The sequence below is a fragment of the Mus pahari genome, chromosome 20 (assembly GCF_900095145.1).
Source record: "Mus pahari chromosome 20, PAHARI_EIJ_v1.1, whole genome shotgun sequence".
NCBI lineage: Eukaryota > Metazoa > Chordata > Mammalia > Rodentia > Muridae > Mus > Mus pahari.
In genome coordinates, this window is record NC_034609.1 from 45,200,880 (window position 1) to 45,218,904 (window position 18,025).

Below are 18,025 nucleotides of genomic sequence, written 5' to 3' on the forward strand. Positions count from 1 at the left end.
TGTGTGTGTGTGTGTGTGTGTGTGTGTGTGTGTGTATGTACACATGCAGAGGTGGATGGTACCCTCATCTGTCTTCACCTTTGTTTCCCTGAGACAAGCTTTCTCACTGAACCTGCAGCTCACTATTTTGGCTGACTGGCTGGTGAGCTGGCTCCAGCAGTCTTCCTGTTTGGGTTACAGGCATACACGGCTGCCCCTGATTTGTGTGGATGCTGAAGCTCCAAACACAAGTCCTCATGCCTGCATACAAGCAGCACACCCACTGAGCCATCTCTGCAGCCTCCCTCTCCTTTTGCTTCTCTATCTAAAGTTATTGGCTCCACATGGGCTCTGTCCAGGGCTTCGTTAAGCTCTCCTGCTGTCTTCAGTGTGCCTGTGCAGGCTTCAAGTTCTAGCTTGTTTTTACACGGGCTTTAAAAGACTAATGCCTGTGCGTCACAAGGGTGTTTCTGCAAGGCTAAGTGTGAATGTGGCATATTTCATGACAGTCGAAGACTCAACACTCACGTAAGCAGGCGTCTCTGCACTGGGCAGTGAGGCTCCATTGCATTTATGTTCATGCTGCAGGCCTGGGGGCCTCCTGCTACTCCAGGACCAGAAGAGGATAGGGGTCTGCAGACCCAAGCTCCACTGACCAGCCTGGCTTTGTCCCCAACCCCAGGTACTGCAGGGTGCTCAGCTCATAGCCGTGGCCTCTTCAGACCCTGCTGCTACAGGAGTAGACGGGTCACCTCTCCAGGGCAGTGACATTCAGGTTCAGTATGTCCAGCTGGCGCCTGTGAGTGACCACACAGCCGCAGCACAGGTGAGTCCTGTCCCTCCCAGTCCCACCAGACTCCCTAGTAGATACTGAGCTTGGGGCTTGTCTAACATTCCTGTAGACCCAGGAACCCTCGTCGAGAGGCATACAGGTCTGAATCAGGCACGGGGCTTCCGTTTACACTTAACTCCTGCGATCAGAGGCTGTGGGCTCCTCTGGTCTTAGCCCAGCAAGAGCAGGTGACCTAGGAGGGGGAGAAGACTTGACAGTTGGAGCCTGTTCCACAGGTCAAGTCTCCTTCCTCGTTCTGCACAGCTGCTGGCATGGGCAGCTTTCCTGGAGCTCCTTCCTCTGTGCGGCCTAAGCCTGGGGTACTAAGCAGCTCCGGCTCTCACAGGCTTCCGCTTACCTGAGCCCGAGAACAGGGCCATAGGTTGGTCAGGATTTTACTTCTCCCAGGAGCTGTTGAGGCCTGTCTGCCTCATGCATTGGAAGGGCTTACGGAGCTGCTAGGCCACACATTTGAGAAGGCACTGTGGGATTCCTTCCCTGAAGGTCTCAGAATGACGTCTTCCAGGTTCTCAGGGAAGGAACTTGGGCCTAGGTGAAGACTTCCCATCTGCAGGCCTCAGCCACGACCCCCATCACGCCTCAAGACGCTTCCTTCAGTATACCACACAGCTCTCCACAGCTGCCCACACCTGGGCTGCACTCCTCCTCTTCTCCATTTATCTATCTATCTATCTATCTATCTATCTATCTATCTATCTATCTATCTATCTATAAACTGACCATGGCCTCAGCCATGCCATTCCCAGCAGGGAGAGTGGAAACTTTTTTGTTTGTTTATCTTTAAAAATCAGAGACTTACATGTACAACAAGAGCTGTCCGGTACCAGCCATGTGAGACCTTGGCCTCATGTGGTGCAGAACCTATGCTAACTCTGCCCCGAATCTTAGGTGACTTATCCTTCAGTGCTTCTGCACTCTAGCAGAGATGGAAGATCAGTCATTCATCCCAAGGTTGCAAGTCCTCACCTTGAAGCAGTGACGTCATAGTCTTTCTTATACACTTCATTGAAAGGTGCCATGTCTTTAAGCTGCTCCAAGATGCCACTTAGAACACTGGGGCAGTTTCTATAGGAAGTCAGTGTGACCCTGAGGGTCTAGGGAAATATGTCAGGTTAAGAATGTGGCGTGTCTAATTGCAGATGTTTCTCTGGGCACCTTGAGGTAAGGCTGGGAAGCTGTCAGCTGTATGACCCGATTGCCCACATTCTTCTGGGTGGGTGTGAGATGTGCTTATTGCTCCTCAGGTCAGGGGTGGCCTGGTACCCTGGCTTCTGAGGTTACATGCCCTTTATGATTGTGTGTGAACCTTGTGGCTCTGTGTAACACGTATGTGGCTTGCTGACACACATGTGTACTACTGTATTTTTCTAGAACCCTTTTCATTTCTTCCTCCCCTTGCAGACCGCTGAGGCCTTGCAGCCCACTCTGCAGCCCGACATGCAGCTTGAACATGGAGCCATCCAGATCCAGTGAGGCCAGGCATTGCAGGAGCGCCGTGTCACAGCTGCTCGCTGACCCTGCCCCGAGCGTGCCCTGCTCTCTTGGTTCAGCAAGCAACTACAGGTTCTGCTGGGCATCCGAGAGCCGCTCCTCCCAGGGAAAGGTCCTGGCCACCCCTGCTGGAAGGCGCCTCAGGGTTTGAGTCTCACTACTGGTCGTCTCCAAAGGAGAAGTATAGTGCAGAGTGTTGAGTACATTCAGAAAAACAAGAACTACGATATTTTGTTTAAACAGCTTTTTTAATTTGCTATGGTGTTTATAACAAAAAAGAAAATGGAAAAAAAAAAAAAACCCCAACCAACCAACCAACCAACCAAACAAACAAACAAAAAAAAACAGAGCAGAAACACAACTGTGGAGTAGTGGAAGCCTGGGCCGTGTGCTCCCTTCGGGGTCCTGACGTAGGTGTTGGAGCCAGCTGAAGATGCTGGAGCACTTGGACCTGCTGCTAGGGGAGTGCTCCAAAGGGAGTGCTCCCCAGTGTGATTATGCATTTCTAATGAAATAAAGTGTATTTATGGCCACAGACGCTCAGTGTTGTTGCACTGTGAGAGGACTTCCCCAGGATGGGTACTGGAACGACTACTCTCTAGGGCCATGCTACCAGAGTCCCTGTTTGGCTCTCTCTTCTAGGGAGCATGAGCTGTGGGTATCCCTTGGGGCAGCTGGCTCCCACTTCATCACAGTGAGCCCTCAAAGGCAAGGTCATTCTAACCCATCCTCTTCTGAATGCTTAGGTTCCATAACCTGCAAGGCCAGGGGTCCTGGAGAGTGCTGTGTGGAGAAGGCAGGACTGCAGAGAAAGCAGGTTCAAGTAGTCCTATGAGCAGCATGTGAAATGCCAGTGCAGTCCTTACTGACTGACAGTGCTGATTTTCCTAGGAGGATTTCAAAGTTGTGGTCCCAGATTCTCATGCCTCTGTCTCTGCCACCACATTCTGAATTCCTGGGCTGGTTATTCACCAGGGCACACTGAGGTAGCAGAGCAGAGCAGCTCTATGGAATAGACAGTTTGACATGGTTGTGGCCATCTTCCTAGGAGACTTGCCACTGTTGGAGATGGCCCTGTGTGGGGAAAATGGGGACAGGCATGGAGGCTGGGTTTACAAGGCTGTATACACATCTGGGCAGGATCCCAGGCAAGAATGGAGGAGAAGAATCCAGAGAGGAAAGCACAGTCCAGGAAGAGCATGGCATAGACCCACATCCAGATACACAAGATGGGAGGTGGCAGCAGGCCTATCCCCTGGCAGTCAGAGTACTGCAAAGTGACTACTTCAGCAGAGCCAGGTCTTCAGGGGACATGTTCAGACAGCTAGTTGGCAGTGTACCATGTGGCCTGCAGTTGTCATCCCAGGAATCCCTGTGTCCGTACACACCTATGTGCGCACATCTGCAATAGCCCCATGCATATGACCATATGAAGTGGAAATAGCCTAAAGGTTAAGCATATGAGCAGGTGAGCAAAAGCATACATACCTCTCGGTATCGAGGGTGAGTTGGCTGCCGGAGGATCTGCACTTGGGCCCGCTCTATGGCGTGTGAACTTGCAAACATTACTGAGGAAAAGAAAACAGAGCTAAGAGGACTGCTTACCAGAAGATGACACGGATGGAAGGCGTCACAGAAACAGATTGTCAGGATTGTGCATCCTGGGGGGGGGGGGCTGAAACGGCTCCCGGTTGGATAATGGATATTTGTCTTGTACTCCAGCTGACGGGTCACTCAAAAAGGTGAAACATTTGCTGTTCGCTATAGCTCAAGCTCATTTTTGATAAGTGGATCACATTTGGCAAGAACAAAAGATTGAGGTTAGGTGCTAAAGATGCTCACGAAAAGAGAATCCCAGGGGATTTTCAAGGCTAGGAACACGGGCCCAGATGGAGGTTCTCCAGCAAGAGACCACTGGACCACTTGGAACAGAAATGGATCTTAAGTGATCTATATAAAATTGACTCTCTAAGATTAAAGGCATGACTGTCTCAGGACAGGCAAGAGGAGACGTAACTTATTTTAAAGTACTCTTAATTGCCTTGAAGAAAAAAGAAAGTGTGCGATGTTCAGCCTTCAGTATCTGAAAACTGTATAGAGACACTGTTGGTAAAGAGTGCTCGCTCATGTGGCTGGTAGCCCTGGCCTTGTCCTTGTAGGACATCACCCAGCAGTTTGAGAAAGGTCTGTTCTTAGATGTTCTCTGAGGCATTGCTAAAGAACTCTGCTTGCCACAGGCTCTGAGCCATGTTGTGTGTTCTCTGACCACATGGAATTGAGGTAGATTTTAATGAGGAAAAAAAAATCCCCATAGGTCAAGTAAATAAACTTGGATTCATGAATGACAGATGTCAAAATGTGGACGGCATCAGGAGTGTTGAGAAACAGCTGCAGACAAGCTTGGCATGGAGAATTGCATTGTCTCCATCCAAAGGACAAAGGCAGTGTTGGTGCTGAGGGAGGCTTACAGGTAGAGGAGTTCCATTTATACCAATGTTCAAACAGTTCATTAATCCTTCTACCAGAAGGGTGATGGCTACAAGCTGCCATTGTGGGGGTCTCCACAGGCACCCTCAGGCAGTAGAAGATGAGACTCTCCCAGAGTTGTATGGATGGATCGGGAAATGACAGATGGGATGATAGGCTGCTTTGACACCAGACTGGAGTGGGGCAGGAGAAGAAGGAAGGAGGAAAGAAGACAAGAAAGATTATTGCTTCTGAAAGTCTGAGCTGCCTCAGAGCAAGAACAGGCTGTGCTTGGTGACATCAAGTGATACGTCACCCTACCCCAGGTTGAGTCAGGTTCAGTCATGCATACTTGGTATATTTTGAAAGTCATGTGACTTAACTGTGGTAATAGGACCATGTGGTTATCTTAAGCAGAAAGATGGTATGTAAATTTTCCCTGTTCATAGTTAAGAGAATTTTCAGCAAAGTCACAATAGATCTGATCAGAGACATCTGTAAGAAACCTGTGACAAATATCCCGGAACTCGGATGTGGAGAGCCTGGTGTGACAAATGAGGATGCCTGGCACCTTGGTTATTCTGAGACTGGAAAGCTAGGAGTGAGACTGCCTCTGTATAATTTGGATTCAGATACCTGATGGATATCCCATGAGCTGACTCAAAAGCCTTTGAGTGTGCTTTGCCTGGGTGCTGGCTACAGGCTACTTAGAAATCACTCCCATCTCAATCAGAATGAGCACGGAAGCTCTTAGCTGCTGCTTATTACAGACTCTAAGAGGCTTTAACCCACAGAAGTAAATTTAAGGAGATGCTGAGGCCACTCCACTGTGGAGGGGAGAGCTCACTGCCTGTAACCCGATTCCCCTTTGATTCCCCACACTCCTCCCACTCCCACGGCAGACATACACACACAGGAATAAAAATAAATCTTTAAGAAGGACAATTGTCTGTCTTGATGGACCTGTGTGTGGCCCAGCAGCAGATGGCAGGGAACACTTTGGGACAGAGGCCTACCATGAGGATGTGAAGGTTCTGGGACAAGGGACCCAAGGACCACAGTGAAGCTCATGGGAGTTGGGGTTTCACAAGGAACCAAGTGTGAGGGATGCAGTTAACTAAGTAGCTGGTGAACTCTGGGGCCTTGGCTTGGGCAAGACCTGAGCTGGGTATGAAGGGAAAGTAGGCAGAGCTCACTCACACTGGAAGACGATGATTAGGTGCACACGGTGGCCCAAGCCTGCAGTGCCAACACCTGGGAGAAGGAGGCAGCAGGATCGGGGTTCTACATCACCCTCACCTGCCCAAGGCCCTGCCTTTTAAAAGTAAGTGTTAAAGGAGATCCCAAGCCCCAGGACAGATTGGCTTCGTTCTGCTTCTCAGTGGCATGAGCTCAGCAGGTGTGCTGAGAGTCGTTAGTGGTAAAGACGGTGCCACAGTTCAAGAGGGTCTGAGGGGCAGAGGCCTTACTGAGGCCCCGAGTCACTGAGAGACTATGACTGTCACTTACTGCTGACATTTTGTCCTGCCAAAATAACAAAAAGGCAAAAGGCTGAAACCTCTCCACCAGATCTTCATATGCCCAATGAACAGGAAGAGAGGGTCAGCCTCATTGCACTGAGATAGACACCCTTTCACCCACGGTGGTTTACTAGACAGTCCTATGGAGAGAACAGTGAGCAGCTGCACCCTGTGGAGTGAGGTGGCAGCACATTCAGCCTCCACAGAAGATGTTCTAGTGATTTCTAGGGAGCACAGGGCCAGGGCCAGATCGCTGGCACAGGAGTGAGGGACCCTTCCCCAGCCTGTGGTTGCTTTCAGACAGTACTACACTTGACCCCCTGCCGTCAAGCTGTCAGGTTGGATTGACACGTGTAGTGTGGACTGAGGCAATCTGCCCCACCTGCCTTATTACCTGACGCCACTGCTGGTGGGAGGAACTCCACAGACGAGGGCCTTGTGCCCGGCTGAGCCACAGCTGCTTGTGTGTTCGTTAGGCCTACAGGACAGAAGCTGTTTGCTAGCAGCTCTGCACTGCAGGGGCTCCTGTGACTCCAGACAGAAGGAATAAGATGCCAGATGTGGGAATGGCAGGCTGGCATCCTTCTGGGCAGGCTAACAAAGCCGTGGCAGAGAAGGTACGGTACCTGTGTCTTTTGTCCAAACAGCTTATGATACAGTGTCAGGAAGTCTGGACAGGAAACACAGCGGGACGTTCCTTAACGAGAAAGTGTTACTTTTAAACTAATAGGGTGGAGTAATTACAGTCAGCAAAGATACCCAGCCAGTCCAAAGAAGGGACAGGACACAGGGAGTGTCATGGTGATAGTGAAGCCCCTGCAGGGACATCGGAAGCGCGAAGAAAGGGAGGTGTAGGTGAGGAAGGGGCACGTGGCAGTTGGGGACGATTGGGGTCACTTTTCTCTTGGGCTGGGTGGCCTGTCAGGTGGCAGCTAAGTTGGATATACTGGGCTTCACTACCCTTGAAGCCAGTCGCTGGGACCAGACAGCAAAGACTGTATTCCCCAATGGACCCCTGTACTTTGGGCAGGTTCTGGCAGGTGTGCCCTGGCTTACAGGGCAGCCCCTTAGCTAACTTGCATTGTCTTAGCTGCTGATAGTAGGCTGGCCAGCATGGCTGAGTCTGCTTGTGTCCCCAGCAGCCTGGTGGGGACAAGTGCCAGTCCTTTTGGGGGAGGGGGATATCAGATTATACCCACAGGCACTTTTGCAGACAGAAGCAATGAAAACTCCAGGCAGCAGCAGACAACAGAAGCAGACCAGAGAGGCAGATGCTGCAGCCACCCCAGGCGCCCTTAAAAATAGCCCTGCTGGCTCTGCAGAGCTCAAGGGCTTGTGGAGAATTTAAGCAACAGACCAAGTGGTGATTCTGCAGCTAGACAACAGATGAACAGTAGCACAGATAACCGCTGTCAACAGCAGGTGAGCCTGTCAGGGAGATTGTGAATGGGAAAGCAAGTAGAAGATCTTTGGGATGAAATGTGTTCTCTCCAGCACTGGGGGAGGGGGAGGGGAATGTCCTAGGCTCTGTCTTCCAGAAAGTGGGACACAAGGCACTCCCCATACTTAAAGGCAGGTATATTTTTGACTTGCAGAGGGAGAAATTTATAGTAGTCTTCCTCAGATACAGTTAAAAGACACAGGCAAGGTTAGTAAATCAAATCCCACAAAGTGGAGAGAGCTCGTGGGGGTTGTGGGTATTATGTTTCCAATGTCCCGATGATACTTCCTAACTCATTATCTGAGTCACAGATGAACGCAGTAACTCAAGCCCTCTAGGTGCTCATCATAGCCCGTGGTGTTCCGTCTACAGGTGTGCCCTGGTCTGATGTAGGATGGCATTAGTGTTAAAACATATGGACAGGTCATTAAGCCATCTCAGCAAAAAACCTGTGTTTAATAAAATATAGCAATTACTTAAAACAGTAGAGAAACCCAGATGTTCTAGAAGCATAAAGAACTTCACTTCACCAAGGGTTTTTAGGAAAACCTGGAACACAGCACAAGGCTCTCAGTCTGTGGTGAGAAGCAGGCCAGGTGCCACCTGTGTGCAGGTGTGCCCAGGAGACAACAAACAGGCCCAGTGCGGGGAACAAAGCACAGCTCGGGTCGCCAGTTTTAGAAAATTCCAGGTAGCTGCCAAAGATGAGATCTAGGGCATCAGTAACGCTCAGAGATAAATTACTGCCTCAAAAACCAATGTTCAGAATGTTACTTTCCTCCTGTCTTCTGTCAGTGGAACTGTAAAAATAAAAGCCTACCCTTAAGCTAGCCTTAGCCGGGTGTGGTGGTGCCTGCCTGCCATGCCAGCACTCGGGAGACTGAGACACGGACTGTGCGTTTGAGGCTCACCTCAGCTGTATAGCAAGACCCTGTCTAACGAGCATGCTGTAGCTTAAAATCATAGTGTCATGCAATGCACGTAGCTGCAGGCACATAGGTGCTGCAGGAGACTGCTGCCGCAGCTCTCACGTAAGACCCGAGCCCCCCCCCGCAGCATAGGCCACAGGTACCACAGCCAGGTCTCCCCATGGTCATCAGCCCTGGACCACCCCCTCCACTTCCTCCTGTCTTAAAGACAGAGAACCTTTACCTCTCGTGCCCCTGTGACCTGGACAGAAACACACTAAGCAACTGCATGCCTGCTACTGCTCTGTTGTACTAAGTTATCCGGTGATCCTGTCCCACCATCTCCCACCTCACGCCATCACCACAGTGCTAACACGTTCTTCTACTGGATCAAAAAGAAATACCATAGTTCCCGCTGCATCACCATGCAACCTCAGCTCCCACAGCTGCCTGCCCACCACTGCCCCCTCTAGCAGACAACAGGCATGGTTCACAGCCTGGACATGGGTCAGTTGGGCAAGGGGAGTGAGGAGGGCTGAGGGCCCAGCACTAGGCAGGGAGAAGGTGGGGTGCTGACCAGTAGAAGCCCAGAGGCTGCAGCAGCAGCACCTGTCCATCTTGATTTCTTGTCCTCTAGAGTCAGAGCAGACTGTCACCATCTGTCTGGCACCCAGGAGGATAGGATGGATGATGGCTTGCTGGCAGTGGGTCCCCACCGAATTTTATCTGAGATCATCATGCCCAGCAGACAGGAGATGATGGATGGGCCATGCTTGCGGCTGAGGAAGCAAGTGAGCCAAGGTCGCGGTTCCCCCAGAGGAGCAGTGCTGCATAGCGGGAGGAAAACTGCCCAGCTCCATGTTTTCAAAGCCTAGGTGCAGCAGGGCCTCTGTCCAAAAGTGGCGCCAAAGGATCTGGGGCTGAGGTCCTGGTCCAAGTGTCACTTGGCCAGTAGTGCATCCCCGCCCAGGAGAGTTGGGGTATTCACTGTTCTTCCTGTCCACTCCTTGGACTGGGACCCCAGTGAGCCTGGCTGTGGCAGGTTCTGGTCCAGGACTGTTAACCCTTGCTGACTCTAGGCCCCTTCAGGTTGTTGCCCATCCATATGTCTGTAGAGACATGTGAGTTCAATGGCCCTGTATATAAAATCTCCCTAGCTGGATGTGGGTTTCACGCTTGTGCCTTCTGTGTGGTGGTGTTGTGGATAATCAGGAAGGCCTGTGACTGCTCATTGGATTTGTGGTCACAGTATTTCCTTAGATCACATTTAAGATCTGAGCAAATGCTCAGGTTGGGTTGCAAATGATAAAACAGGGTGAGATTAACCCCACAGAGAATACTTTTAGGGTTCTGGAGGAATGGCTCTGTCAGTAAAGTGTATTCTGTACAAGGGCATGAGTTTAGTCCCCAGCCACCATATTAAATGCTAGGCATGGCAGCATGTGTCTGTAAGCCCTGAGCTGCGGAAATAGAGGCAGAAGGCTCCTCAAAGCCTGCTGGCCGCCATCTAACCGAATCCGTGAGTTCCAGGGTTAGTAAGAAACCGTGTCTCAGAAGAATGAGGTGGAGGAAGAGTTAGTAAGATGCCCAGGGTCGACCTCTGGTGTTCCATACATACACATACATACTGCACATACATGGGAACACATGTACATACTGCACATACATGTGAACACACAGGTACATATTATGCATACATGTGAACACACACATATATGTACATTCTACACATATATGTAAATCCACACACAAAACAGCAGCTGTAGGCAGGTAGACCAAACTAAGTACTGAGAGAAGGGGCTCAGAGAACATGGCTGGTAAGCGTATAGGTGGGGGTGACACAGGGAGAAGGCAGACTGTCTACAGCCCCAGGGTATGTGATAACCCTGCTTTGCTTTCTCTGAGCCCTTGTCTGACCCCACAGTCAGATCTGGACATTCAGTCCTGGAGCCCTTGGCCTCAGCCGTAGATATATTCCACCTTTAATCACATGGAAGCTTCAGGTAGCCTTCTGGTTGCTAGCTCTGCCTGCCTAGAAAGAAACGACTTGGCCTGGAGACCCAAGGACCCACTGTGCTTCCAGAATCTGGAACTCCCTTGAAGGTCAGCACAATGACTGGCAAGTGGCACCCACCTCTGAAAGTCCCTAGGGGCGGAGGGTTAGAGAGGTCAGACAGAGGAGGGATACAGAGTTAGAGACATAAAGAGACAAAGGCAGACAGTGGGGGTTAGAGACCCCCGTCTTAAAAATCGGGGAGCTGAGTGGCGGTGATGCACGCCTTTAATCCCAGCACTCAGTAGACAGGGGCAGGTAGATCTGTGTGTGTTCTGGCCAGCCTGGTCTACAGAGATTGTTCTAGGACAGTAGGGCAGCCAGGGCTACACGGAAATCTTGTCTCACAAAACAAGAACAAAAACAAACAAAAAGCATCAGAATCAGACATAAAGACAGGCAGAGCTGGAGAGACAGAGGTAGAGACGATGACGACGCAGCATCTGGTAGCTCTCCCTTCAGGCCATGATGGGTAAAGCTGGGCTTGACAGTGTTGAATACTTAAGGCCAGTGGGGCTCTACACCTGGCTGGGCCTCTGGAGCTCAGAGTCCTGCCGTTAGGAAGGCTTGTCTCCGCAGATGCCATCCCGCCTGTCCCTGTGTGACCTGCATGGTGTGGCTCCTCCTGTACTTATAGCTAGGCATTTTCTAAGAGGCCAGCATTGGTTGACTCTGACACTTGATTTGATAGCTAGCTGGCTCCGTAGAAGAGCTTCTCCCTCGGTCTCCTGCTCCCTCACAATGGGGATGTCTCGCACGTGTAGCCTTCACTTCAACTGTAAAAGAAAATTACCTCAGATGCAGCTCAGCATTTGGGCCCTCACCTTGGCTCTAGCAGCAGCCATACACAGGAAGCCTCTGCCGGGGGTCCGGACGTGCCTGTGTTCTCTGCTTCACTGCATCCTCGAGCAGAAGAAGCAGCTTGATGAAGGGCAGCCGCCTTGTCAGCCGCCTTGGATGCCACCTGCTGGGGCACGGCAGCACAGGACCTGTTCCTGCCTGGGGTTTTTGGTGGGTCTTGTGGCGTCCTTACTGCTAGGAACTAGGCCTCAGCCGCATGTTTTCAGGACCATCCATTTAATGTCCAGAGTGCTGACCCCTCTCCCCAGGCCTTGCCTGCCTCCCTAGGGCCCTTCCCACGTCTGAGGTGGCCTTAAGTCCGGCTGCTTTGCTATAAGGCAAATAGGCAAAGTCCAAGCCCCACCTGATTCCAGGAGGCCGGCCAGTTGCTGTCGCGACCCTGTCACAGCTGGCTCAGAGCTAGGAACTGTGCTGTTTCAGTGCCACACCTCAAACTGTGTGTTCATTGTTAACATCTGGGTGAGGAGAGAGAGGAAGGCCAGAAGAGAGCAAATCCTCATGCCACCACCTCCAGCTCTGCTCTGCCACCCACCCTGCAGAGGTGCCTACAGCTGCCATCCCCAGGAAGTTCTGCAAGTAGTGCTACCAGGTCCTAGAGGGGTTAATCCTCAGGCAGACGCTGTTCCTGCTAGTCAGCTGAAGCGGTTTTGCAGATGGTCTGTGTGCCCAGTTGGCCCTGTGGCTCAGGAGAAAAAACACTTAATATTTCTTTCTGACTCCCCCCCACCCGCCACCATTGCAACACCAGTGAACAGTAGATGCCAGGAAACTCTGAGGCTGCCATTAGATCCTGGCGGGTGCTCAGAGCTGAGCCTCCTCATTTGTGTGAGCCTTCTGCCTCCTGGCCTCTTCCACACTCATTTTTGGGAAGGCTTCAGTCCTCTTAGAGCCTACTGCTCAAATCCTACTTGGGGAAATAACAGGGCCTTCCCCCTTGATGTGTGGAGGTGGCAAGATGATCAGGCACTTTATGTCCCTGCCAAGGAGTGGGCCATCTGCCACTGAGGCCACCAGCCTGGCATGGAGTGTCCAGCTTCTGCTGGACAATTTGGGTTGGGCAGTTTTTCATGCTCTCCCACCCCCAAACCATGGTCGCACATAAAAACTCTGGAAAGGGTTCAGAGGGATTTTACAGCTTCTGAGGAGGGCTGGCACAGGCTGGACCAATAGTTAGTGAGCAGCAAGGAGATGTCACCTTACAAAGTCAGGTAGGCTGATGCCTTCCAAAGCAGTAGGAAGGACACTGGGTCCACGAATGTTCCAGCCACAGGGGCTGGGACCCTTGTCTGTCCTCAAAGCCCCTTTCTGTGGCAGACTTTTGCGTCCCACCCAGCATCGCCGAGTTCAGGGCTGAGGGCCAGCTGTCGCCACAGCATTAGGAACCATTTGAAACTCCCTGTAGGTCTCCCTATGGGCCACCTGTTCAGGCCAGCTTCCTCCTCTGTCCCCCATCATCCCCGCCTTCCCATTCCTGCCATAGCTGTGGCTGCAGTATGTGTGGAATTTGCCAGGGCAGTGAGCTAGGGACACGTGTGGTTGGGTTGGTAGATGTGTCCGGGTTTGCCTTCTCTTCCAGCGTTAAGGATGGGAGCAGCTTCCAGCAGGTTCCAGCTGTTAGTGATGGACATGCTTGACGGAGCCCTGGGGATGCCCACCAGAACACTGGCAGTGGCAGAATGTGGCTTCATCCTTACGCTGGCTGAGGGTGCTAGTCATGGTTTAGACACTCATGTTAGAGAAGTCTCACATCCCTGAAGCCCACAGACGCTAGGTCTAGACCAGCCTCAGAATTCTCAGGTCAGGAGTTTGAGAATTCAGCCCTGCTGGGCTTTTACACAGAGGTTGGTCAAGCAGATGTTGGGTCAGTCATCATCAGTTCCTGAGCCTGATGGTGATAGTGTACCCCCTATTTAATGACCATGGGGCCCTTCTGGCACCAAGCCTCAGATTAGTGACATGGAACTTGCCTTAGAGCTGGGTGGGCTTTATGCCCTGAGCCATAGCTGTATCCAAGTGGTGGGGCACTAGTCTACCCTCGATCAGGATGTCTCAGGAAATGGGCCCAGATCTCCAGAGCTTCTACCAAGACCCTACCTATGGGCCAGGTGTGGTGGCACACACCTTTAATCCCAGCACTTGGGAGGCAGAAGCAGACAGATTTCTGAGTTTGAGGCTAGCCTGGTCTACAGAGTGAGTTCCAGGACAGCCAGGGCTATACAGAGAAACCCTGTCGAGAAAAAAAAAAAAAAAAAAAAAAAGAACCTACCTACGCAACAGGGCTGGTCTGCTCAAACCCCATGAGGTCCCTCTCTCAGTGTCCGTCCTCCCAGTCTGGGGCAGCCAAGCTGTGGGCTGCTTCTTTGGCCACCCTGTGAAGACCTCCGGGTATGAGCAAACAGGCCCACTCGCTCCCACTCTGGCTGAGTGGGCACAGCATCTCTTTGGTCCAAGGGGTCACAGAGGCTGCTCATGCTTGCTAAGTTCTGTGTGGGGGTGGGGGCAGCTTAGGGAGTGGCAGCTTGGGGAAGCAGCAGCTTGGGAGGCCAGAAGTTCCAGAAGTCCCTGAGGGCACCCAGCTCCCGCCTCTGCCTTCTCCCTGCCTTGGGGGAAATTTTTAGGAATGATCTCATCCCAGTGGGTGTGGGTGCAGGACCAAGCCGTGCTCGCTCTTCACTGGAGTTTACAGCAAGGCCTGAAAGGTCCTCTATTTTCTCATGCTTCTCCCAGACAGAGGGCACTTCCCTCTGACCCCCAGGCCAAGACATAGAGGTCTGGGTGTCGTTTATTGGCTAATAAAGCCAAGAGAGAGAGACCAAGGCTAAGGACCAGCACTTGCTCTTGGGTGAGGGGCACAAGATGATCGATAGTTCTGGCCTGAGTCTAATGATGGTGGTTCTGGTTGTCGTAGCTGGAGAGGTGTCGCAGCTAGTAGTATTGAGTGTAGGAGGGACCTAGGAGTCTGTGCGGGAGTTACAGGGAAAGAGAGAAGCAAGGAGGAAGGAGGAAGAGAAAACTAGACTCCCTGTTCTATCAAGGAAGTTGTGTCCTCCCAGTCACGTGGCGTCTGTTTCCTCTTCAGTGGAGATTTGAGGTGACAGGGCTGGGAGCACCAAGGCTGGGGCCTTCTGAATACCCTGGCCCACTCAGGAAGCTTTTGGCCTGCACTGGAGAATGGTCCCACTCACAGTTGGGAAGAGTTTCCTCCTACCTGCTAACACAGACTTCCACCAGGGTGGCCAGCCAGAGGCCTGCCTTCTAGGGATGGGGCCACTCATATTGGAGGTCTGTGTTCCCTCTGCAGTGAAATCTTCTAAGTCCCTACCTCCTAGATACAGCAGCAGGTGTGTTTCCATGCTGACCCCTCAATCCAGTCAAGTTGACAGTGACAATTACCCACTACAGCCAGGGAATCAACATAGTTCAGCTAGGCTCAGTAGAAACCCTGTGGGCCCACTGACACTCACTGCACTGAACTGTCCGGTCCCCTCATCTGTCTGTCTGGGCAAGTGATACTGAGGCTGGCGTCGCATCTCCGGATGAATTGGGGAGTAAAGCTTTTCTTCCTGCATCTGAGGGCAGACAAAGCTTTAGCCCATCACTGGCAAAGGGAACACTGGGCTGAACTACCCTGGTACCTGCCAGCCCCTCACCCACCCGTAGCCTCTCCTGACTGATCAGCATCTGGTGGGACACATGAGGGCTGTGGATGTGACCTGCGCCTTTTCCAGCTTCTGCTGTGCCTGTTTGTGCGCGTGTGTGTATGCCTGTGTGTGTGCACGTGTGTGCGTGCGTGCGTGTGCATGTGCGCCATACCATCATATCATTTCGCAGACCTCTTTCCAGACTCCATCAAGCCTGCCCACCTTCATACTCCACAGCACCGGGGACCATCAAGGCTGCATGTTGGAGCCTGAGTGCAGCAGAGGGAACCTGAAGAGGGCATGACTCACACGCGCCCGTGTGAGTATTCTTACATGGGTATGTCCATGGTTACCATGCAGGCAGTGTACACTTCTGCTGGCCTCTCTATCCCCAGTTGTCACATTTCAGTTGTTGGATGTGCAGGATCCTTACCAGGTGTCAAGAGTCCTGGCTCTGGAGGTAGCCAGCCACTTTTAGTCTATTTTCTGTGAGGAGGAGTGTGGCCCGCCAGAGCCCCAGGCAGGAACAGACCCAGACAGAGCCCTTCCACTTCTGCTGGGCTGTCTTCTGATCTTTGCCAAACTGTTTAGTACAAGAAGATAGATATCCCCCAAGATTAGAGCCTCGATTCAGTTATCATGATGGCCCACAATGTTAGGGGTTCTCCATTCCCAGCTTTTAGACAATACTAGGCACAGTGGCTGGAAGAAGTGGAGTTGAGGGAGAAGGCTGTTTGGGCAAAACATCTGAGAGAGCCTGGGGCCTCTGAGGTTGGCCGGCACATCCTGATTTCCAGGGTCACAGTCATCCACACCTCTCCACCCTTGTGCCTTTCTAAGAGGTCAGCAGTGCTCCCTGCTGGTGGGGTCTACTGTGGGCTTTGTTCCAGAGAGATGCAGATGAGCCAGTTGGCAGGCCGGCCCTCGCTCTGCAGTAATAGGGACACACTGCTGTCCTTACCTAAGTGGCCAATCGGAGCAAAGCTCAGCCCACATAGGTCTCTGTCCCCCAAAGTCTGCCTAGGCGATGAGAAGGCCTGCCTCCAGACTGTGTTGGTGAGGATGGGGCCAGAGAGGACAAGCTAAATGGAAAGACCTCTGAAGACCAGGGTGGAATGAGAGGCTGTGGCGGCCATGCCTGTCATCCTAGCATCTGGAAAATAGCAGAAGATCAGAAGTTAGTCTGAGCTGCATGAGCCTAACAAAAGGGAATTCAGGAGGAGTGGTCCAAGAGCATCTCCATGCTCCCTCCCCTTCCAGGACACCATGGTGTGAGTGGCGCTGCTTCCCACTGAAGGGCTGAAGCCATGGTACAAAAGTCCTCCCTTCCTATGATAGTTGATGTTGATGGTAACTGGACAGGATGTAGAGTCATGCGGAGAGTCACACCTGGGACTCTCTAGATTAGATCAGCCGAGGCTGGAAGAGCCGCCTGTTGTGGCCAGCGTCATTCCCTGGGAGGGAGAGAGAGAGAGAGAGAGAGAGACAGAGACAGAGACAGAGACAGAGACAGACAGACAGAGACGCCAAGGGCCAGAATTTGATGTTTTCTATTTCCTAACGTTGGATGTAGTGAGACCACTGCAAGCCTTGATGGGCCCTGTCTTGAACTGTGAGCCACACTAATGTTTGATTATAGCAGTGAGAAAAGAATAATACAGACCCTTATAATTTTTAGTGAGGTATATATCACAATGATAAAAAGTTGAGGGTCAGTCCTGACCTTGGGCCTTGACCTATGTGGTTTCATCTGGAAATGGTCTGTGCAGGCATGACCAAGATAGCAGGAGGTCACCTGGATTGAGAGGCTCTAAGTCCTGTGATTGGGATGGGTCTGAGGGGAGGAGGAGAGCTGGAGACAGCACTGGAGAGAAGCCACATCAAGACAGAAGCAGAGACTAGAGTGACCCAGTCATAAGCCAAGGGACACTGGTTCCCTAGAAACTGGAAGGAGGCTATGGACAGAGCCGTCCTGACACCTGACCTTAAGAATTCCAGCCTGTGCAACTGGAGAAGGCAGTTGGTTCTCTTGCTCTGGCCCTAGGATTCCCCAGGCATGGCCACAGCAGAGAGCAGGCATGTGGTTTTCTCTCTGTGCACCAAGGTTCCAGGAGAACTTGGCTCATATGCCCAACCCATTGCTCCTTTTTGGCCGCTAGTTTTGTTCTCTTCAAAAATGTCTGACGACTCAGAGGTAAAAGGGCAGGGCCCCTGCCTCTGTGCTCCCCCCCTCCCCAGGAAAGGGCACAGACCCTGCTGCCACCCTCTCTGGGAGGCAGCCACATGATACTGAAGAGTAGCTAGGCAGTCACTTCTGGGGGGGATGGTGGTGTGGGCACTGAGGGAGATGGTGTTGTGTCCACTGAAGGTGGACAGCAGTGTGGTCCTTGCAGGACCTTGCAGGTCCTTGCAGGTCCTTGCCAGTGGTATCACTGAGAAATATGGCAAGTCCCACTTCCATGCTGCAGCCTGTGCCAGCTGGGCCGACCATCCCCCCAGACAGGAATCTAGTGTCTGTGCTGAGCAGGAGCACCTTAGGAGGCTGTGTGGGCAGCACGGAGCCCACCCGTGTCTGTTCTGCTGCTTCTCACAGCCTGTCCTGGGTGAATGAGAATGGTCCCCATAGGCTCAGAGATTTGAACAAGCGGTTCCCAGTTGGTGGACTGTTGACGAAGGACCGAGAGGTGTGGCCTTGTTGGGGGAAGCGTGTCACTGGGGCTTTGAGGTTCTAAAAGCCCATGCTAGGTCCAATCTCTTTCTCTCTCTTTGTCTCCTGCTTGTGGAGCAGATGTGAGCTCTCAGCTCCTTCTCC

The 18,025-nt window shown here is 52.0% G+C and overlaps 1 protein-coding gene across 12 annotated transcripts in view; it reads left to right on the top strand.

Annotated features, from left to right (window-relative positions):
• Banp (BTG3 associated nuclear protein) overlaps positions 1 to 2,623 on the top strand; it is a 77,479-nt gene extending 74,856 nt beyond the window's left edge. For all 12 annotated transcript variants that reach the window (XM_029532397.1, XM_029532399.1, XM_021220128.1 and 9 more), the window contains 2 exons: positions 662 to 805; positions 2,234 to 2,623. In XM_029532397.1, the coding sequence (XP_029388257.1) occupies positions 662 to 805; positions 2,234 to 2,305 (216 nt within the window). In that variant the 3' untranslated portion in view covers positions 2,306 to 2,623. The remainder of the gene's footprint in view (positions 1 to 661; positions 806 to 2,233) is intronic.
• Positions 2,624 to 18,025: the final 15,402 nt, after the last annotated feature.